General features: G+C 48.1%; 1 protein-coding gene across 1 annotated transcript in view; it reads left to right on the top strand.

The window, feature by feature from the left end:
• The first annotated feature begins 4674 nt into the window (after positions 1-4674).
• Positions 4675-24110, top strand: part of LOC119091011 (uncharacterized) — a 22437-nt gene continuing 3001 nt past the window's right edge. Inside the window, exons 1-3 of the mRNA XM_037213733.1 lie at positions 4675-4681; positions 7259-7557; positions 19881-19914. Of these exons, the coding sequence (XP_037069628.1) occupies positions 4675-4681; positions 7259-7557; positions 19881-19914 (340 nt within the window). The remainder of the gene's footprint in view (positions 4682-7258; positions 7558-19880; positions 19915-24110) is intronic.

Below are 24110 nucleotides of genomic sequence, written 5' to 3'. Positions count from 1 at the left end.
ACCAGCAGCACGCGCTGAAATCACACAAATTATGCGCTAACGTGCTCACAATGATAGCAAGGGTCCTGCCTGTATCGCTTTCTTTGTATTACGTTCTTAGTTTAAGATAGTCGAGTAGCGATTTGATAGAGCCTTAAATAAAAATGAACCAGCGTTTTAAAACAGTTAAGTACGTGCGGCACGGGGGGGGGGCCAGGGTCGGCCGACTCGGGCAGCCGGTTCCATGCGGCGGAGCGCGGTGCGGAAACTGGCCAGCCCTGTGGTCTCATTGAAGAGCCACGTCCGGCGGTGCCCCAGCGGAGCTATGTGTTCCGGCCCGGCTGAAGCGCAGGGCGGACGTGTACCATGCGCCAGCGCGGAGCCGCGCGGCTGCTGATGCTATCGCCGCGCCGGGCGGTCCCGCTGCCGGGGAAAGTCCAGCTCACATAGCCAGAGGCGCTGGTGCGTGCTACAGCTGCACATGGTGGCCAACGCTGTGACCAGGACGCCAAGTACACTCGGCGTAGTGCACTTTGATGAATTTAAGCAAACGGCCGGGTCTTTGAACGACGCGAGAGTTTCAAGATCTACAGAGCCGTAACACTAACATGATGCACGTGGGACGTTTAACGAGCCTCGGCCCAGTTTGGGGCTTCAAACACCTTATGATTGGATGGGAGCAGAAACATGGTCAAAATGGGGGAGCACTGGGACCATGCCCCACCTTACTTCTTTTGAGCCAAGGTACTTACATTTGGTATCAAACAATTTCGCGGAGATGTATACTTGTAATTTAATCTATACTACGCTAGCAAACAATTTCTCTCTCTTCGCTTAATAGGAGGTCGATGGTCACTTACACACGACTGCTTCACCGCTGTGAATCGGGAAATCCGTTATGTGCCTCATCCGACCAAAGAACAGCTGATTCCGGCTGCTTGGTCTGCTTTCGAACCTCCAGACATTCCCGCGCATTGGAGACAATTATGATTCCTTTGCGGTGGTACAAATATTCGTCACGCGAGTTCCTGCTATACACACACACACACACACACACACATATATATATATATATATATATATATATATATATATATATATATATATATATATATATATATATATATATATATGGCAAGAGAAAGGGGTATGATTTCTACGCAGCCTAGCCTGATACAAAACGTGCATTTTCCTCATGAAAATTAACACATCTTTCATCCAACATGGATCCGTGGGAGGGGGTACCGGAGACAGACGGATAGAAACATTACTTTATGTGGTATGGAAGCGAGCGATATCGTCTGCACTGTAATGGTTTGCACAAGGCCATGTATTTTATAAACAACATTTTCTAGATGCTGCATCCGCAACTAGTCCAATAATGTTCGCACGTGTCTTTGCACACGGCAGATGCGACACTGAAATCGTAAATGACGCTGGATATCTCAACAGCTTATTAGCCTGACGCCAAGGCTACTCAATCTATAAAGCTAAAAATTTATTTTCTCCACTTTGTCCCTTTGAGTGCACCGCTCATTTGTTGAAAGTGTCGCTTTGAGTGGAGAAAACATTAAAAAAAAACCATGCTTTGTGTTAGACCCTTCCCGTGAGAATCGGGAGGGGGGGGGGGGGGGGGTGTACGTGAGGAGTTCCAAGCAAATTCCACCGCATGGGAAGGCAAAGAAGTCTGATTGTAAGCCTGACAGAAGACAAAAAAATATTATTCTTCCCATTAAGCTTTGATCTACAATAAACTGGCAAGAAGCGGTACCTGCTATAGAATGAACCACATACAATCGCCTTGATCTCCCATGACCGTGGGGGGCGCTCGTAGCCAGCGCAGCCGCATCTTCTGAACGGTCCCAGGTGGAGTCCTGAAACTTGGTGTCTTCTGATCAGCTGGCTGGTGTAGATCTTGGTGTCTTCTGATCAGCTGGCTGGTGTAGATCTTGGTGTCTTCTGATCAGCTGGCTGGTGTAGATCTTGGTGCTTCTGATCAGCTGGCTGGTGTAGATCTTGGTGTCTTCTGATCAGCTGGCTGGTGTAGATCTTGGTGTCTTCTGATCAGCTGGCTGGTGTAGATCTTGGTGTCTTCTGATCAGCTGGCTGGTGTAGATCTTGGTGTCTTCTGATCAGCTGGCTGGTGTAGATCTTGGTGTCTTCTGATCAGCTGGCTGGTGTAGATCTTGGTGCTTCTGATCAGCTGGCTGGTGTAGATCTTGGTGTCTTCTGATCAGCTGGCTGGTGTAGATCTTGGTGCTTCTGATCAGCTGGCTGGTGTAGATCTTGGTGCTTCTGATCAGCTGGCTGGTGTAGATCTTGGTGTCTTCTGATCAGCTGGCTGGTGTAGATCTTGGTGCTTCTGATCAGCTGGCTGGTGTAGATCTTGGTGTCTTCTGATCAGCTGGCTGGTGTAGATCCTGGCTGGCTGGTGTAGATCTTGGTGCCTTCTGATCAGCTGGCTGGTGTAGATCTTGGTGTCTTCTGATCAGCTGGCTGGTGTAGATCTTGGTGTCTTCTGATCAGCTGGCTGGTGTAGATCTTGGTGTCTTCTGATCAGCTGGCTGGTGTAGATCTTGGTGTCTTCTGATCAGCTGGCTGGTGTAGATCTTGGTGTCTTCTGATCAGCTGGCTGGTGTAGATCTTGGTGTCTTCTGATCAGCTGGCTGGTGTCGATCTTGGTGCTTCTGATCAGCTGGCTGGTGTAGATCTTGGTGTCTTCTGATCAGCTGGCTGGTGTCGATCTTGGTGCTTCTGATCAGCTGGCTGGTGTAGATCTTGGTGTCTTCTGATCAGCTGGCTGGTGTCGATCTTGGTGCTTCTGATCAGCTGGCTGGTGTAGATCTTGGTGTCTTCTGATCAGCTGGCTGGTGTAGATCTTGGTGCTTCTGATCAGCTGGCTGGTGTAGATCTTGGTGTCTTCTGATCAGCTGGCTGGTGTCGATCTTGGTGTCTTCTGATCAGCTGGCTGGTGTAGATCTTGGTGTCTTCTGATCAGCTGGCTGGTGTAGATCTTGGTGTCTTCTGATCAGCTGGCTGGTGTAGATCTTGGTGTCTTCTGATCAGCTGGCTGGTGTAGATCTGGTGTCTTCTGATCAGCTGGCTGGTGTAGATCTTGGTGTCTTCTGATCAGCTGGCTGGTGTAGATCTTGGTGTCTTCTGATCAGCTGGCTGGTGTAGATCTTGGTGTCTTCTGATCAGCTGGCTGGTGTAGATCTTGGTGTCTTCTGATCAGCTGGCTGGTGTAGATCTTGGTGTCTTCTGATCAGCTGGCTGGTGTAGATCTTGGTGTCTTCTGATCAGCTGGCTGGTGTAGATCTTGGTGTCTTCTGATCAGCTGGCTGGTGTAGATCTTGGTGTCTTCTGATCAGCTGGCTGGTGTAGATCTTGGTGTCTTCTGATCAGCTGGCTGGTGTAGATCTTGGTGTCTTCTGATCAGCTGGCTGGTGTAGATCTTGGTGTCTTCTGATCAGCTGGCTGGTGTAGATCTTGGTGTCTTCTGATCAGCTGGCTGGTGTCGATCTTGGTGTCCTTCTGATCAGCTGGCTGGTGTAGATCTTGGTGTCTTCTGATCAGCTGGCTGGTGTCGATCTTGGTGCCTTCTGATCAGATGGCTGGTGTAGATCTTGGTGTCTTCTGATCAGCTGGCTGGTGTAGATCTTGGTGTCTTCTGATCAGCTGGCTGGTGTAGATCTTGGTGTCTTCTGATCAGCTGGCTGGTGTAGATCTTGGTGTCTCTGATCAGCTGGCTGGTGTCGATCTTGGTGTCTTCTGATCAGCTGGCTGGTGTCGATCTTGGTGTCTTCTGATCAGCTGGCTGGTGTCGATCTTGGTGTCTTCTGATCAGATGGCTGGGTGTAGATCTTGGTGTCTTCTGATCAGCTGGCTGGTGTCGATCTTGGTGTCCTTCTGATCAGCTGGCTGGTGTAGATCTTGGTGTCTTCTGATCAGCTGGCTGGTGTAGATCTTGGTGTCCTTCTGATCAGCTGGCTGGTGTAGATCTTGGTGTCTTCTGATCAGCTGGCTGGTGTCGATCTGGTGCCTTCTGATCAGATGGCTGGTGTAGATCTTGGTGTCTTCTGGTCAGCTGGCTGGTGTCGATCCAGAAAGCTTGTCAGGTCAATGAAGGCAGGCAATGAGATTCAGGGGAAGCTCTCTTACTTGTCTTCCCCTTATGTTAGCATTGGTGTTTAGATGACAGATCTGAATGGGCTGCTTCAGGAACATACCAATATTTGGCGGCTGTCAGTTTCCTTCGTCCTGAACTCAGTCTCCCTCACCCATTCATATAAGCAAGAAGGCCCTGAGCTCCTGTTTTTTCGGCATCAGTTTGAAGGTCTTATGCTGGCCATAATCATCGACTCATACACTGGTTTCAGAGGCCCTCGCACTACAAACGATTTGTCACCCTCGCCTTACGAGAAAGCGAGGACATCAAGGCCTCAAACAATAATAAATGCCTCTAATAATAATATCTCAAAACTCAGAAAGCTAGAGCAATAAGAAAACCGAAATTAGAAAGGTCTTATCAATATGCATTAGATAGATGTGGCTGACCAATGGCGGCGGAGGCATTTTACAGATCAAATCAGGTCAAAGTTGTAAAATTAACACTTTATGGGCCCTCCTGTTTCCTCGAATAATAAGCATGCTGAGATAAGGTGAAAGACGATGTTGAATAGCTCTTGGAAAACTATGTCAGGTAAGCACTAATTAACAGAAGCAAATGCGATCTAGCATATGTCATGCCAGTACAGTTCATTTAATTTCATCTCAGATCATGTCAGGTCAGGTTGGGTACATAAAGTCTAATCAATTCAAGTTAAAAAAAAAATGTGGGGCTAAAAAGTCGTCCGAAGCTTTAAAATATGTGGCATTGAGGTTGATCCGTATGACCTGCAAAGGTCCATATCTGGTCGCCACTGTCCATGTTTAATCTACGTTGACCTGAGATATCGTTAACTTTTTGAAACCAATTAGAACAGTATTAATGCGCTCAAAAGTGGCATACATAGGAATCTTCGAGAAATAATCGCTTGTTGCTATTGTTAAGTAAGCCATGCTATTGGGCTCTTCGACGCACCCAGCTACTGAAGCTGCATGGCGTCACCTGCCTCTCACTCTGGCAGGAAGGGCGAGCACCGTGGAGTGTAGTGGTTAACGCAGACGCGTTAACCTCTACACCACCGGCACCTTACTGTTTAGCAAAATGTCCCCGACATGACTTTTTTATAGAATACGTCACAGATCATGAATTATCCAGATGAAAAATGTAACATTCTCATCACAGATGCAAAAATGATGGTAACTCAGGCATCCAAATTTTCAGTACGGTAAAAAAGTCGTTTGGAGATTGAAGCGCCACTGGAAAAATTGAGATGCTCTTGTAGCCACCTGGTAGCTCAGGGTTAAACGACGTTATCGAGCAGTCATCGGCTGTGTTTGCAAGGCTTTCAACAGAGGCCTTTTTTTTAGCAAAAACATAAAATAAATGAAAGATGTTTGAATGATAGCGACCTTCATTAACGTTCACTGAACATTCTTTCCCATTTGGCATTCATCATAACGTCACTGGATCTATCCCATACCTGGTTTTCATTTCAGACAACCCCCGTTCAGCCGCACCAAGCCCGACACCTTGTCACCTCTCCTAGCTCGTCACTAGCTCCTTACTTCCCTGACACCTTGTCACCTCTCCTAGCTCGTCACTAGTTCCTTACTATCCTGACACCTTGCCACCTCTCCTAGCTCGTCACTAGCTCCTTACTATCCTGACACCTTGTCACCTCTCCTAGCCCGTCACTAGCTCCTTACTATCCTGACACCTTGTCACCTCTCCTAGCTCGTCACTAGCTCCTTACTTCCCTGACACCTTGTCACCTCTCCTAGCTCGTCACTAGCTCCTTACTTCCCTGACACCTTGTCACCTCTCCTAGCTCGTCAGTAGCTCCTTACTTCCCTGACACCTTGTCACCTCTCCTAGCTCGTCACTAGCTCCTTACTATCCTGACACCTTGTCACCTCTCCTAGCCCGTCACTAGCTCCTTACTTCCCTGACACCTTGTCACCTCTCCTAGCCCGTCACTAGCTCCTTACTTCCCTGACACCTTGTCACCTCTCCTAGCCCGTCACTAGCTCCTTACTATCCTGACACCTTGTCACCTCTCCTAGCTCGTCACTAGCTCCTTACTATCCTGACACCTTGTCACCTCTCCTAGCTCGTCACCAGCTCCTTGCTACCCTGACACCTTGTCACCTCTCCTAGCCTGACACCTTGCCCGCGGAGCTGGGATCTGACCTCGGCGCCCCGCTTGATGCTTGCCGACCACGCGGTTGACCACGCACCACGCAACATGTGTGCTGATCACGCACTCACGCGCGATCCTGCACGCACACACTCAGGCACCACGCGTCATGCAAGGCGAGTCCAGCCAGCCCACGGGCGGGGCGGCGTCAAGCTGCAGTATAAAAGAATGCGGACGAAGGGAGAGCAGCATCAGTTTCTTACCGCTGACCAGCATCTGCAGACATGAAGGTTGGGTTGCATGGTGGGAGCATCACAACCCTACCGTATGCGCTTAACGCGGGTAACGTTAGGAAGTCAGTGGTGTTGACTTATATCAAAATCTGTTTAATGTAGTGCAGTTAACTGTGAGCCTTTTCGGAGGGCTTCTTTTCTTTTCGTTACTGTAAGCATTAATGGAGGGTTTCTTTTCTCTTGTTTCGCAAGTTGTTTTTCTCATTGCCTATTTCTGAATACGACCGTGTAATTTTTGTTACAAATGCAAGCGCAAAAAGTGCATAAATAGGCGCGTCATCCTTCACAATGACTAACTGATATGCTGCCATGAGCTTACTTTTGCTTCACAAAGAGATATTTTCTAATATCCGCGCTGGCTAAAGCTATAGCTAAGCAGACATTTGATAAAACTGAGCAGGCGTCATAAATCATGCGGACCGTCATGCGGTCGCGAATTCAGTAAATGTTTGAATGCAAAGCCTAACCATCAGCGTAATTCCGAATGTATCTGTCTTGTCTTATGTTTCGAGAGCTGGACTCATAACTTCTACAGCAACGCCATTTGCAGCTGGCTAAATTTTTCAGCTAGCACACTGCTTTTCCCCCGCAATGTAAAAATGGCAGATCGTGTTTCCATCGCCTTCATGCTGGACTCGTGTTTTCAGCTGATTATTTTCTCGGCACTCGTGGTTGCCGCTTCGGCCGGGAGATCCTATGGAGGGGGCCTCGGAGGTCGCCTAGGACGTGGTTTTGGAGGAGGCGTCGGAGGCGGCTACGGACGGGGTGGCTCCGTCGACTACTACGCCGTGCCCGACTACAACACCGCTTACTCCATCAAGGACGGCTACTCCGGTGTGGACATCGATTCCCAGGAGAACCGACATGGTCAACAGACCGAGGGTTCCTACTCTGCCCAGCTGCCCGACGGCCGAAGACAACAGGTCACCTACTGGGTGGACGGCGACTCGGGCTACAACGCTGACGTCAAGTACTACGGCGTGGCCAAACACCCGCAGACCCCCGTCAACAGCTATGGAGGCGGCTTCAGGTCTGGCTCCGTGGGTGGTTACGGAGGTTATGGTTATGGCGCTGGAGGCGTTGGCTCTCTTTGGAGCGGACGTGTTGGCGGTCATGGCTACGCTGGCCGTGGTTATGGCAGCTACCACTGATTCCGCCAGATTGGTTTCTCGGACCCACGCATTCGCAACGTCTGTATCGAGGTAGTTATCTGTTATCTGCGTGTACTTCGTCTTTGGTTTACGTAACCCTGTATAAATGTGTGCTATCCTATGTGTAGGTGTTATTTGTTGGTGACAGCAGCAATACAGTGCCAGCAGCTATAGACCTTTGCTTTGCGAAATTGCATCAAGGCTGAAGCCTGCACACTTGCGTCAGTCACAGGTCATCCAGAGTACAAACTAAGTCACACTACAAGAGCTGTGTTCGCAGTAGGATTTAGGGTAACTTTAGAAGAATAAGACCGCAGTTGTTTTAATTATACAACGTCATGGGCTTGCGTCTGACCTGGCGTACTTAAGCCCAGGAGCCATGCAGAGCGCACGAGGGACCATTTAAAAAACTTTGATCCTGATTATTAGCGATGAGATTGGGCCGTGACTTGCCTCTTCTTGGTTTGGGGGTGTAGGAAGCAACATAAACGCAGCATTTAGTTGGTACATCTCCCCCCCCCCCCCCCCCAACGCAAACGGGCGGGACTCGTGCACCTGAAGACTGGTAGGAACCCTATTGCAATTGTAATTGATGATGACGCAATTGATGCAACTACAGTGTGGTTTTATATAGCATACAATAGGATCGCATGCAGCAGGGGTGCCATTTTATATTTCCTCGGAGGGGCTGACCACCGACACCCTACCCCCCGCGCCACCGAACTGAGCCCCATCCTTAATGCTGACTTCACCTTTCCCCTTAAATAATGCTCTGAGCCCCTGAATGCACGTGAGCAGAGAGGGATACTCGACCAAATGACCAAAAATGCACACATTTGTATTACTATTCATGTGCTAGGCACCTGGACATATTATTGCTAGCGCTATTCACATTTTGAACCAACTAATATCCTGTAGGTAAGTTATGTTTATGTTATGCCACCTCATTCACATGCTATGTCAGTTTGGAAGTGTTTGACAAGGTTTCCGTATGATAGCGCCTAGAATGATATGAAGAACTCTTGACTTCAATATACGACATCTATAGAAGTACTGTGTGGCCCAGATGAGAGTTATGCAACGTCTCTCTCAACAGCGGCAAGTGTAGTTGTCTCACAGTCGCGACTGGTGATATTCGACTGCCAACCGCATGACAAAACACAATCAGCAGCGACAGTAGTCACGAGTGATTCAAAGCCCGTCAATGCATGCCGAGAGGTGCTTCAGATGGACCCTCTGCGGTCCAGTATGCACAACAGCTGAGCCTGCTGCAGGTGGCCGATTGTCCGGTCTAGTATGCACAACAGCTGAGCTGCTGCAGGTGGCCGATTGTCCGGTCTAGTATGCACAACAGCTGAGCTGCTGCAGGTGGCCGATTGTCCGGTCTAGCATGCGCAACAGCTGAGCCTGTTGCAGGTGGCCGATTGTCCGGTCTAGCATGCACAACAGCTGAGCCTGCTGCAGGTGGCCGATTGTCCGGTCTAGCATGCACAACAGCTGAGCCTGCTGCAGGTGGCCGATTGTCCGGTCCAGCATGCACAACAGCTGAGCCTGCTGCAGGTGGCCGATTGTCCGGTCTAGCATGCGCAACAGCTGAGCCTGCTGCAGGTGGCCGATTGCCCGGTCTAGTATGCACAACAGCTGAGCCTGCTGGCTGCAGGTGGCCGATTGTCCGGTCGATTGCCCAAGCTGTCACGCCCCATCGTAGGTCTAAAGATGCCCGTAAGCTTCTGATGGTGTGCACTGGTGTGCTGGTGTGCTGTGGTGTGCTCTCGTGAACGTGGTTTGTGATGTTGCCCCTCTACACGAAGTCTAGGGGCGACAGGTGGGACGAGCCCTCGTCCCGAGCGATCCCGTAAAGTCGCCCAGGTCCGCCCAGAAGGGTATCAGAGGGAGCGATGCAGCGCTCTGAGGTGGTGTTGGCAAGATAGTCGTTATTGTCCTCAAAGAGGCACATTCTGTACAGTCATGACTTCACGAAGGTGAAATCCCTGATCGATTTCATTTTGTTTTTGAAATCACTGACCGCTACCATTGTCTGTGATCACATCTTGGCATCAAATGGTCATTGGCAGTCGTCTGAATGCCTGACAGTCTTGATTGTGCGAAGAAAAAGGATGTTGCTGTTCAACAAAACGTGGTTTAACTTTTATCTGGGTCATCTTGTACAAATGGTAGCTTCACATAGACATATATTTCGTATTGCTACGGCTACTATACAAACTGGATGTATTTTTGACCCCATTCGTTGCGGCCACATCGGGAGACCTCAGATAGTGTTCCGTGTATCCGCTCTGGTAGGAAAGAAAAGATTATTTAGCAAGTCTTCGTTCGCCGGACTGGAGATCAGAAGATGGTCGCATCACTCCCCCGCTTGTGATAAAACGACTGATTTCTGAGAGGTCATATATAATGCCGAATCGTTGTGCTCCATGATCCAGACGACCACGAGTTTTTAAACATTAGTCAGATGAATGTTTTTTTGGAATGATAAACCACACTTGTTGGAAAAATCCTAATGTGATCGTGAAGTTTCGGGTCAACGGCAGGACTACGCGGCGATGTTTTAACGTGTCACAATGCTCGGCATGATCCATCCCGGCCTCCGATGATACCTGGCTGTTCCCGGACCGCCGCCTCCGGCTGCAGCCTATTTCAGTCGCGAACAAATGCCTTTGCCAAAATGCCAAAAAAGTGAATGCCTAAAGCGACTCGAACCCACCATGCCACAGGCCAGAGAATCCATGGCCAGGCAGTCCAACCAGCTGATCTGTCGAGACGGCCCAATGACGGTACAAGAACCCAGTGAACAAGTACAATGTAAAACGGAATGATTTGAAATAAAGCTGCCTGGTGTATCTTCTACCGGGCTGTACCACAAAAGGGTTTTAAAAAATGGGATCAGCACAATTCTGTGCACTTTGTAGCAGAGTGAAGGAATATTGGGATGGCATTCCTTGTCTTTTGCGAGGAAATTTGCGCACACCAATGGTCGTGTTTATGTTTGTCATGGTTCATCACTACCTCCTGATACATCGCTGATGCACTGTTTTTAGCGTTAAAAGCTCCCAGCTCACCACCACAAAACACACAGATTCAAGGCCTTTCTTACTGATCTCAACTTCCAACATGCGTCAGAGCGTTGACCACGCCATTTTCAAAGGCCACTCCGGGGGACCATTCCACCATTCTTTACGTGCGCTGTCCTCCCAGCTATCGACATGTCTGTTGAGAATGTCGTATATGTCCAGTACGGAGAGGTCTGAAGTCTAGTATGAAATACGGCTGCGACGGTGCACATTTCACGACTAGCCATAAGGTCACCATGTTAACGTGCTCCTTTTCAGGCCCATGGTTTTCTAAATCTTTAACACATATGTGCACAAAAAGTGCATATGAATGAAGTTTCAACATTTCTCTTGCAGTTTTCGGGATGAAAAGCGTGCACCGTGACACTCCTTCCCCAACTATTAGGCAAAGCGTAGACCCATCCATGCGCCGCGATGTCCGGGCGTGATATCAAATCCTGTTGCCGCCAACTCTTTTCAACAGTGTTGAGATGGAGCACAGAGTGAACACGGTCACAGATTGGCGATATGAATGTTGAGTGCAACGATCTGGTCACGTCGTGTATAACCTGAAGATGCAGCTGTTGTAATTTGAAACGAGTTATTACAGGAGTTTTGTGAGTTACCACAAGAAATACACATATCTCTTTATGTGTATAAAATATACTTGGCACATATATGGCCTATGTCACGATGCTCCCTTAAAGCATTTGAAGAAAGGTTTTTTAGGCATAAGGAGAACACACATGCTTTTTTCACAGGCTACACTGAAAACGGAACTCTAAAACAAACTTTCACATTAGAAACACTTCACAAAAGATGTTTGGTGATTGAGCATAATGACACCAATTTGTTATTTTCCTCACCAAGCCCCGTAGTTTACAACTTAAACATCCATCCATTGATCCCAGGGAAGGAAAGGCATACCAAGGAGCTGGAGTGAAATGGGCAGCTAAGATAGATTTAGAGGACACATTATTGTCACTGTTAAAAACATATGCAGCATAGGCTTAAGGCAATAAGAGTACCAAATGGACCTTAGATTGCCCCGAACCATACCCCAGCTATGTACATTCTTATCAAAATGCAATATGGATTGTTGATATTATATTTCTGTGCCATTTTCCATTCAACATATACTGCAATTATTACGAAGAGATTGTGTTGACATAAATTATATGATGATGTTGTGTAATGGGCATAATGCAGAGGATCGGGTTACAATGGAGCATTCAGAATATTGCAATATTTGACCCAAGCTTCATCTCCTACAAATGTAACAATGCTAAAATCCTGCCTTGAGTGAACAGGCATTGTATAATGTCATAATGAAGTTGTTTGCCCTGTACCCTGAATGATCCCTTTATTTCATCATAGGATTTAGCATAGATCCCAAAGATGTTTTATCTAGCTGACCAACCGTAAATTTCAAGCACATCACAAGCCGCTGCACCCATTAACTACAACATTCGCTACTTGCATTGAATACATTTACCAAGCACTGGCTGTTGTTTAATACGAAGTTTGCATTACAGGTAGTTGCATGGAACACTTCCATTTTGTGATGCCCCCCCCCCCCCCCCACACACACAATGTTGAAATGCGCCACCAAACGTTGGTTTGCCTTTCTCATCTTGCTGCTGAAATCTTACACCCGAAAAACTGGGGTGAAAGTTGCTAATGCACCATGATCACTTACTTTGGGTATCATTTGATGGCATTGGCTGAACTATTAGATGAATGAAACAACACTACAACATGAAAATAGCATTTGGTCAAGAAAAGTGTCCCAGACCCAAAGAGAAACACACATTGAGTGGAGGTGGGATGAGACAGCACAGCCCACCAATGATTTACACACATTAATTCCTCTGATTGGGAAAGACATAGCCCTACAATTTCACATAAGCTGAATGATGTCAGAAACTTAACCTATTTTTGACATCAGATGACCCGCTCTATACAGTGCAGGCTGATTATTCCTTTGGTTTAATATCATAGTAGGTGTGTGTACAACATTGCATCATAACAGATATTTTCACTATCTTAGTGCTGTTTTTTCCTAACTTAATGTAACTAATGTGATCATGCAGCTGTGCTGAAGTGATATAATTACTGCTTGGCCTATTTCATGGGTGGTAACACCTCTGGGATGATGATGGAAGGCCATCATTGCATATGTTGCGTACAGAAATGCCGATCAGGCAATAATTTCCTACGTTCATATATTGAAAAATAGCAAGATTCTTAGGTCCAACACAAATATATCTGAGAACACCTAGACCGGCCACTTGGCATGCAGCATTCAGCAGCCGGTAGTCTATGCCACACTGTTCATAACTGACTCGCTGTGCAGTAACTGAGACATCGCAGGATCAATTATCATGCAGAATGTTTAAAATGAGCCACGATGTATAACCGAGACATTACGTGACTTGGCAAAAAGAAGATGTAGCAGAATGATCTAGGGGCATCTCAATTTACTTTAAAGCAATCTGACCATCCAACCACCAATCCCACTACGGCATCTACTACACGACTTTGACTACAACGCACTTCAACTGTTTCGGGAATATTAAACGCAATTACACTTAATCACCATAAACAAACCAAATATCCGCTAGCAAAGCACTGCCAACTTTTAGTACAACATCGTAAATCTGGTCTTAAGCCCGATTGTGGTATCATTATAGTATGTGTCGATGCCTACTAGTCAAAGCACTTGAGTACCCAGTGTTCTATTGCCCTGGTTTAGTATGACTTGCACTTATGGACGTTTTGACAGGGTTGTCAAAATTTTCCAAAGGCTGTCGTCCGTACTCGTCAGGCTGTGTCATTCCACATAAAACCGGTTTTGCGAACCAGGCCTCCTTCGACAAAGATGAACGATATGTTTTTTTTGCTGGTCACAAGGTCTTATCTTACCAAGATGTTGTTTTTCAATTGTGCACCACTTTAATATTTCATAAAGCGTGATTTCGCATCACCTTGAAACGAAAAGCTGCTTCTTCGGAGCCAAACAATCTTGGGATCCACGAAACGTGTTTTCTTTTAATATTGGGATCCAATAAAAGTGGCCAAAGTCCTGAAAAGTCAGTTCTAGCGGAACTTGAGTCAACCTTATCAGCCTAGCGCCTCCCCATCCGATTTTAGAAAGAAATGCCCCTGACATACAGTTTGCGACCAAATGAGGTGCATGACAAACATGGCCGTAGAGACGTTGGATAATTGTGGTTTCTCTTGATATAGTATAACGCTACAGCTTAAGATAGTTTGGTGAGCGTACATTGTTGTTCTGAAGCTTGAAATAAGCCTAATAGCCTACGACATAGCTGTTATGAAATAAGCCTACCAACCTAAGTCTCTGTCATTCACAATATTCGTCATTTACAGAAATCGGCCTGCTATGCAAGTTGAAGACGAGCGTGAAGAGCTAACGCCTCACAAAAAGTGACGGTTGATGAAGCAGGAGAATTCACCCCAAAACCTTACGCGCTTTTACTTAAGATGATATTGGTTTTGATGGTCGAAAAGCTTTTGCCCTGACCGGCCGTTGTTTTATTCATACAGACTGATAGGGGTCGATGCGACTTACCTGTCATTTCCAAGCCAACAAAGATAGAACTTGGCGGAAAGTACTGATGGATTTGTCTCAGCGAGATCTCGTGACCTTAACCGGTTTTGTTCTCGTTCGTTCAGTAGTTGACCTCATTATGGCTGAGCAAATGTCAAATTCAAAGCGCTAAAAACATGCCAGAGTAAAAAGGCAACATGTAAAGGTCAGAAAAGGTCAAACGTCACGAATATCTTATTATTTTAGCTTTACATGCTTATATGTACGAGACAGTGCGCTACAGGGACACGAACCGTAAATGGACACGTCCCTTGTTTAATACTGAGCAGCACGGTGTGTATTTTTCTTGTTTTTAGCATATATTACGATGCATGGCTCCGTTAATCGTGTCGGCCCGCGGCGCACGTTGCTGGGCATCGTTAGTTACTGCACGCCACCCGCGCAGGCCGAAGATCTCCTTGCAGTGTTTCTCAAAAACGGCCGATGCTCCAAATTTAGAAGTGCTAGGGATTGGGTTATATTGTTAAAACAAGCACAATGGATGGTCCATGGGTTCCTGGAAAGTTGCGCGCGATTGCACGACATAGCTGAGAGTTATTCTCAGAAAAATTTAGGGGGAGAGTTATTCACAGACAAATAAAGGGAGAGAGTTATTCTTAGAAGCATTTAGGGGAAGAGTTATTCTTAGAAAAATTTAGGGGACGAGGGTCGCATTAACCCCTCTGCCCTCTCCCTTTTAGGGCCACGGTTAAGAGAGGCCAGAACCATCACCCCTATCCAAGTTAACCTAACAAAATACCACATTTCCTGTCGTAAACGGTGTGGAGACGCAGATAAACCCCTGCTGATCATCATCCTATTTCTCTTCCACGATCATTGTGAGGCTGTAATCCTTTTATTTTAAAGATAAAATGATACCATCCGACGGATCTCTTATTTTTATGCGCGTGTGCTCCATAGAAGGCGTCTGATATAGATGGTTTTGTTTGGAAACGAGGTTTAGAGGTGAACACGCTCCGAGGGATATATTATCATCTCAAAGTTTCAGCCCGAGCCATTTGGTTTGTGTAGCGCTTCTTCGTCTTGCTACACCTCCGCTCTTGGTTCACCTAAACGCCATCTTGGCATAAACCCCGATATTTTGAGTTTAGCGAATAACAACGAAGGCGCATCGTAATTCAATAGGCCAACTTGCATCACTTTGACCCTTGGTCCACGCGACTACTCCGGCCCGGGCCGGCCCATCGCACCCCACCCCGCTGGTGACCTGCGCACTGACGGCCGCCCTGGCTCCACGCGACAGCTCTGCCTTGCAGCAGCTCCCATGCAGCACGCTGCGCCGCCGAGCACATCCGCAGGCTCCGGCGGCGCGTCGCGGAACACGGTACGCCCTCCGAACTCTGCACAGTCTGAGACACTACAGGCTCTGAGCACCCGCTATGGCTGTACTTGCATCCCTGTCTGTCTGTCTCATTGCGACTTTACGACGCACTCAGCTGCTGAGGCCATATGGTGTCGCCTGCCTCTCACCCTGGCAGGAAGGGCGGGCGCCGCGTGGAATCGAACCCCGTACATGGTTCATTGATGCATTGCTACAAGACAGGGAGCAGTTTTCATTGAACACAGCCTTAGCTTTCTGCAAATTCTCGACGACAAATTTTCCCCGCATCATGGGGCAGTATAGCGTGAGATTATGATGTTCTAAAATGTAGCCACTTTACGCAATCTCAGTTTTTCCTTTCCGATTCGACCTGGTCGCTCATTTGTCCGGGTTAGCCCGCTTCGCGCCCACGGGGCTCCATCGTCTAAGGCCATGGTTGTCACGCCTGTCGCATTCATGCACGAAGGCTTCAGATACATGTTCCACCATATTGTACTTTTATGTGAAACGTAGTTAAAGTATCGGTAGCCAGTGCCCTGACCCCGCCGTTTCACCCAATTCTACCTTGCCCACCGGTCCCGAAGAAGCAGCACGCAAACCGAAGCAGTCACGGAGGCCAGCCAGCTTGGCTGATTCTCCATGTCCGCCGGCATCATGTGACGCATCGGCATCGGTTAACGGAAAAGAGCCAGAAACCAAACGGCTTAGACTGGAACCCGGCGGGAATCCTGCTGACTACTTCAGTCGTATTTGGCCATTGGGTGTAACCATCTAAAGCATTCCTTTTGTCGACATACGCGAGCTTGTAAATGTATTATATGAATGTATTTTGTAAATGTATTGTGCATTTTGTCGTTCCGATCGGTCTCCCAGGCATGTGGCATAACTACTTGCCAGTATTCACATAGGCTTATGCCACGCAGGCGCAGACGCGTTTTCGACATTCCTTCCGAATGTCTGAAGTGGACACCATTGGGATTAGAATTTGGACCAAGATTCAATTCGAGCCGGAGGCGAAGTTGCCCCATTCTTACCCCTCGAATGGCGAATACGCATGGCGCCATGCGCCATACGTATTCATTGAAGTTCCATGTCCCGCACTAATTAAGTGATGCGTGGATGGGACGTACCGAGTGGCGATCAAGCCCATTCTAAAATATTCCATTTCGAGGAGATCTTCAGAGTATTTTTGGGTCACAAGTGATCAGATCATCAGCAGCCTGAAATGCGAATAGCCTCTACACATCGGCGCACAGGTCAGCGTAACGAGAAAGGAAGGTTTACTTGGCATACTAAGTCGATGATGAATGATGGTCTGATAATTCGTTATCACCAAAATATTGCAAAGGCTAGTTTTGCTGAAAACCTGACCTGGGTTTTATCGCATCTCTGGTCCGTCTTACGAGACTTCACTAACACGGTGCCGCTCACGCGAGTATGATTAATCTCCAGTCGAATTAGCCTCAGCGGGGGACCTCGCAAACATGTCCAAGAAATGACATCTTTTGCTGTTGCGGCTGTGACTTTCTTGTTATCGAGATCTTCCGCAGAAATGTTGCTGCAGAAGATTGAATAAATGGAGACCTGTGACAAAACGCAGCGAGCCATAAACCAGGCTCACACATGTGTGCGTGTTGCCGATTGTTTGTTCGGACATGATGCCAAATAGCTTGGGCTATTTTACCCTTTTGAATGGGCGTGCTACCAAAGCAAACCACGTTAAGAGGTGGAGTAAATGTAATTATTAGAGCGCACTTCCACTCGTATGAAGCATACAGGGGCTGAGCAGCTGTACAGCTAACGTTGTTCTGGCGAAAAAGAGCGTTATCGCGCATACATGTTGCATTCTGAACCTCGGTTAGGATATCCATTATTCCACCCCTCATGTCACTTTGAAGTTAAACATAGCAACGCACATAAACGCATCCAAAACGCGACATACGTGGCTCGACACTCATAGTGGCTAAACAGACAGATGGGGACCGAGTACTGTCGGTCTCGCGCACAGGAACGGACCGAGCACAGCCGGCCTCGCGGGTAGGCAGACCGAGCAGGCCGCAATGTGGGCAGATACGGACAAAGCACGGCCGACTCCGTAGACAGGTACAGACTGCGCGCGGTGAAATGTGGATATTTGCGGACCAGGCACAGCGTATCTGGAGCATCTAGTGCAAAACATTATCTGCGGAAGACACCGGCTCGCCGCGCTCGCCACTCACACTGCCGGCGGCGGCACGACCACGGGGTGCGAGGCCGCGTAAGTTCGAAGTGTGTTGCGAAGACTGGCCGCTTTGGCTTGCCGCGTACATCGTCATTCTCGTCGCTAAATTGTACGCAATCGGCTCGCTGATCATATGCACCTGCCGCTAAGTGGTTGCGGATATAGAATGGGCATATGAGCATTTCCATTCTGTTTTCTGTCATGTGAGCATTATAAGCTCAAATTCGCTTAACATCCGGAGCATCGATGCTTATGACATTGAGTGGTAAATTATTTTTCGATTCTTAAATTGTCTGTGTACGTACTGACCGACTGCCACTGAGCAAAATCGTCACACTTAATGAAGACTCAATGGAAATGATATTCTTAGAGAAGTTTGTGGACTGAGTGGAGCACCATTTGGAGCGTTGGGGTCGACGGAAGACTGGGATTAAGAAGACTAGGCGAGCGCGGGTACCAGACCATGTCAACGTCAAGTCAGGCCAAGTCAAGAGCACACCCCGTGGCTGACGGCTCACCTTGGCCACTCCTGGGAAACTCCCGAAATCGAGCTCGGAGGATGAGAGCTCATGGAGTTTCACCGCGGCGCTTGTCCCGTAATCGTCCGCGGCTACAAATGTCTCCGCATGTTCAAACGACTCGGTGCCCGGTTTTCACCGCAAGCTTGAGCTCAGACAGTCACATGCGGGAAGACCGAGCAAAGGTGGAGCGGGAGATGGGTCGTTACGATGGTTTTTCAGTCATGGAATGTTAACAGTTGTAGTCAGTCAATGAAGACTGGTGTGGTCACTGGCTAATACGCACACCGCAAATCTCTGCCTTCTTACGGCCACCACTCGAATCCAGACCCTGCTCGCTCGGCAAAGAAAACAAATCCGAAAAAAATGTTAACAGTGGACCCAGCAGCAGCACTACGATGGCCAACATGGTCACGGTCACGGTCGCGGTGTGACACCGCCCAAACATGCCTGTCGTTCTGCGCACCAGGGTCCCACGCTCGGGCCAGCGGCCGAATGGCGCGTCAGACCGCCCGCTCCGCAATCTGCATACCGTTGCACATGCCACTGGGTCGGCCGCCGCTGGGATAAAGGCGACCGAGCGCCGGCCGCGTCATTGCACAGGCTCACCCGGTCGACAATCATGTGGATCCGCACGCTGCTCCTCGCGCTTTGTGCGGTCGCGGCCGCTGAGGCAACTGCTTTACTTCTGTCGATGGCCAAACGGACGAATTACTGCTGCGACGAGGCTCGCCCGGGGGAGTGGCCGCCGAGCAGAAACGGCGTGCTTAGAAAGATCCGCCCTTCCGGAGCGGTGCTGCACGGACGGCGACTGTGACTCACCAACAGATAAGTGCTGCTTTGACACCCTGCGTCAATGCGCGCGTCTGCAAGGCACCCATCACCGAAGTAATGATCGGGTGAGTCGGCCGGTGCCGAGAGAAGCCGGTGGGCCAGCTGGTGGGGGGGGGGGAGGGGGGACGGGGACGGGGTCAGGGCGAATTTGCTAAGAGGTTAAGTGGAAAACAAGTGTGGCGTAAAGGCGCGACTGAGGAGGAAATGCTAGCTTGGATGGTTTCGTGCAAAAAGTCCTTGTTGTGTCTCTTCCTATAACTTGTTTGAGCTTGCTGGTCATTATGATGACTAGAAGAATGTTTGTTTTCATTTGCCTAGACCGAAAGTAACAGTTCGCTGCCAAACCTTCGAATGCAGTCTCAGCACTGCCTTCGTTATGCTCTTCTCATGTGTATGTAGGTTGGTGGTCTGATACTAATGCTTTTTTTGTTGTGTTGTACTTCCGGCATTGATACTGGATATTGTTGGGTTTCATTGACGTTCTTGATATGGATATTGTTTTCACCTGCACGCCGCGTCAGTGGCGCGCAGTATGACTTGCATAACCTCCACGCTCCGCTGCGACAACCTCTCCGCCGTCGTCACGGCTGTCACCACCCGCCGCTGTTTTTCGCAGAGGAGCCTGGCGACGACGGACGCGGGGCTGCAGGGTGAGGCATCGCCCCTGCCGTCCAACCGTCCGCCGGTGGTGACCCGGCGACGCCGTCGAGGCTGCGGCTGCCGCGACCCTGGCCCGGCCGACGGTCCCCCCGCCAGCCCTCGTCGTCGCGTTGTGGTGAAGTGTCGCACGTCGCACTGTGCAGCTGTAATACACGACTCCATTCGATAAAGTCGTGGAGCTGGTTATCGGTGCATGCAGCTGCCAAGGACATTGGCTTCGCTCCGCACTGGTGGAAGGCCAAGCCGGATAGGCCACCGGTGGGTGTCATTGGGTCCTCAGTTGGGCCTTGGTGTCTACTGACACTGCCGGCGCGAGACGAGGCAGGCCTCTCCATCGCCTGTACTGGCATCGCTAGTGAACAAGTTCAGAGTTATCCTGTCGGCAGGGCCGGCGCTACCAGCCGTGCGTAAGACCAGCGCATGAGTCAGGGCTAGGCTTCTCCTCACAGCAGGGGAGAACGGTTCGGAGCCATTTTGTGTGACGTTCGCAAACCGGGCAGAAATCAAAAAATTACATTTTCTGGAAAGGGTGGAAGAGATCGGATTTCCCTTCTCCGACGACATGTGGAACTGTAAAAGTTTGAAACACTGCCTTTGGAGGGTACTGGTAGCGTGGCGCATCAGCTGCGTGTCTGGAAACCCGAGATACGAGTTCGACTCTCGATTCCCGTCCTTCCTGCCCAGGTAAGAGGCAGGCGGCGCCATCATAGCCCCAGCAGCTGAGTGCGTCATAAAACCCCAGTGACCAAAAGTTTAGAGGGTGGTTGGGTGCAATTTGCAAGTAAATGTATGAGTAATTGATGAAATCTGGCGTAAATTAAACTACCACCGCCAATGAACGAGAGTCTAACGTCCATACCGCGGCGTGCTTCCACTTGTCATCTCTGGAAGTTCAGAACTCAATGTCTTCTTTCATTCTGTAATTTATTTGATAAACGTTTCGCAAAACGACAAGCGAGCCTTTAATTTGCTGACAGATATGAAAATATCCGTATCCTTATCCTTAGTTTATATTACTCATGTATTTGTGAACACACGACGCGTGAAATGGATTTTATCCCCATGCTAGAGCGCGTGTTAAGTACCCACTCGATCTGTAGCCAATGGCGCACAATATACCGTGCCCATTAGAAGACTTCGCGCATTAAATATATCCGCGGGCTACAGATGTGTTCACGGGTCTCATTGAAACGGTCCACAAGGGTCCACTATGACGAGCGTCAAAGCCGGGCCAGATGTCAAAGTTGACCGGTCCAGACAGACTGGGCCGATTGACAACCAGCTAAACTAAAATAACCACTGGCTGACCATTGAAATGCTGGATTGAAATATTACGTCGCAAGAGACATTCAGACCATCCACAGACTTATGCTACTGTACCTAACAATGTGCAAACCGTTTGCATAGCTCATTCACATATTCTACTTGATTACGTTTTGATGAATGTATGAAAGCACATGACGCTGAGTAAATTGTATAGAATGACAACACTATAAATGCGGCTTGCAACCAAGCTTTTATCCCAACCAGATAAGCTAACTGCCTTTTAATAACAAACATGTCTTATTGCACAAAAACTACCAAACAACCTGATCTAGTCCAGCAATGTCATGCAACCTATCTGTCAGACATTGCAGCCTGGTTTGAAAAAAATTGACGTTTGTTGCTAGAAAGCAAGCGATGAAATTGTTAAATTCCCTCTTGTGTGACCGAAAATATTTAGATGTGATCCGCCGGGTACATCATTCCTGAATTGTATCACATGCATGGCAGTTTCTGTGTACTTATCTTTACAGCATGGGCACAGTCAAATCCTTGGTAAGGGGAGGGAAATGAGAAAAAAAGAGAGGGGAGAGAGTCAAAAAAAAAATTCCCCTGGTTGTGAAAGCCCTCCCCCCAAAATCAAATCCCATGCTATGGGTCACTTGGCTTTGAGGGCATGAATTCTCTCCTGGTTTTAATTTTCACCTACTTAACTGCAACAGAAGCCAGAAGCTACTGGGAGACGCACTTCAGTGTGCATTTTGAAGGCAATGACTGGACGAAGCGGGAGGTAGCAGACTGCATGGGATAAACTGAAGGCGACATTAATTTTACAATCTTTCAGTGGACGTTTTCTGCGCCTATAGACTCAAAAGTTTTGCCACAACTTTTTTGAGTTCTACAAAAATATTGAGGTTTCATGAACGCAGATTTTGTATCGAGTTAAGGTCAAAAACTTGCATTTACCAACGCTCCAATGGCGATATTAAACCTTCAATCAGAATCGATCACGAAAAAATTACGTAACATGGCCATGAGCAAACACATTCGCAAGTCCTGGGAACAAAACCTCGACGCCCGGCTTTGCAGTCTCCATAGACTGCGTGGCGCGGGTTTCGCGGGCTCAAAAAGCTGCGACCAGTGAGGGAGCGAAAATGATATTGCATTTGAAAGAACCATTTTTCAATTCTTAAGAGTACTGATGCGCACGTTTAGAAGGTAATCCAGGCGTATATTTCGCCTCACGGTTTGTAGATTGGTAGAAGGAACAGACTGCATTAACGGCACCGTGAGCTGGTCCTGGAATCTGTTGGCGGAACAAAAAGTGTAAAGGTAAAATATCAAAATTTGTGTCCCTCGAAATGCTTATCTGTCCAGAGGACATCCTCCAAATAATGCAGGTCAATTATACGCTACATTCTAATCTTTTAACGGTGCAAATGCAGCTTGAAAGGCTTTCGGATGCAATATGTCACGATAGTCGCTCTCGCGCGCCCGGCGGAACTATATAATTTATTGTCATCTTTTACAATACCTTTTAATAATAATAAGACCACATGCCTAACATATGTGGTCCGGTCTTGTCCTGCTTGGGATAGGGTGGTCAGGTCAAGACCGGCCCGGGGCCGTCTGATCGGAGCTGGTGCTGCTGACCCACATAGGGGCCCTCAACGACTCGGAAGGCCCAATCAGCGCAAATGACTCTCCGACTGGCATTTGAGGGCCCAGTCCGCAGGACTGAGTCCCTTAATAAGATCTCAGGCCATTGGGCACTTGACCGTTGGTAACAGGGCCCATAGAGCCTATTGAGGACCTGAGGGGGCACGTGCCGCTGCGCCCTCTCCCCCGCCCGCATTGCTGCTTCACAGGCAGGTTTATAATCTTAACGCCAGAACCGTGGTGATTTTGCCTGCCGGTGGAGCCTCACCTTTCTTAAGCTTTTTCCGGAATTCTTTGTGAGCGATATCGGTCGTCGTGCTCAAATTGCAAGTGCCTGAGTGTTTATCATTTTGCACAGGCTGGAGAGACATAGGGTTTCTGACCTCGACGATCCGTGACATAATACACCTTTCTCACTATCACTTTAAGAAAAACATTTGTTGCTGATTTTTGAATAGCATTGGATATCCCACTTTAACTTAAAGGAAATTCAATTCATCCCTCCAAAAGATGTAAAGCTGTCCCGTAAACCCTGGCCAACGGTTTTATGTTTAACCGTTAATTTTACTCTTTTTGGCTTTACAGGGTAAGAATCAGGGTCTAAAGTAATTTCGTTAACTGAATGATAGATGGCTATCTGCATGGTCCCGGTTAAAGTATCTTGCCATTTCAGAATCAGCTTCTAGGTACATATTAAGACTACGAAAGCACTGGATGGGCAGAAAATATAACATGTTAACGCGCTATTGACCATTTCAGAAATAAGTTGGTGTTTGGCCTGAGAATTATATCGATGGATTTTTGAACACAACATCCTCATGCGTATCGGGATCGGTTTTTTTCGGAAATTTTCGGAATTGGTGGTGTCTGACATCTCTAGTCAAAGCACACCGACAAACGTTGACTCACTGCCGTCCTCCGCTGGCGAGGCGGAGGTGAAAGCGCTTGATTCGAGGCAGCGATGGAATAAACACTTAAGGCATCTGCACATAACCCGACTAAGAAAAACGTGTACCGAAATTCGACGTCATCTGAAAATGCGCTCAACGGGCGATAAAATCCTCCTTCTCACCGGCTCAGCCGTTTATGATGGCCCCTCAATGCCCGTCTAAGTCTCGTCAATGTATGTGAGCAAAAGGGGACTGCTGGGCCAAAGAATTACAGCCAAAATGTATAAGCTGCTGGCATGCTAAGTACTCAGGCACATCACTTCTAGGATCATAATATGTTTTGTCGAATAGAAGCGTCATGCTATCCTATAAAT

Source organism: Pollicipes pollicipes, unplaced genomic scaffold (assembly GCF_011947565.3).
Source record: "Pollicipes pollicipes isolate AB1234 unplaced genomic scaffold, Ppol_2.1 Scaffold_3216;HRSCAF=3773_pilon_pilon_pilon, whole genome shotgun sequence".
In the NCBI taxonomy this organism is placed as follows: Eukaryota; Metazoa; Arthropoda; class Thecostraca; order Pollicipedomorpha; family Pollicipedidae; genus Pollicipes; species Pollicipes pollicipes.
This window is presented reverse-complemented; position numbering and strand designations above follow the sequence as displayed.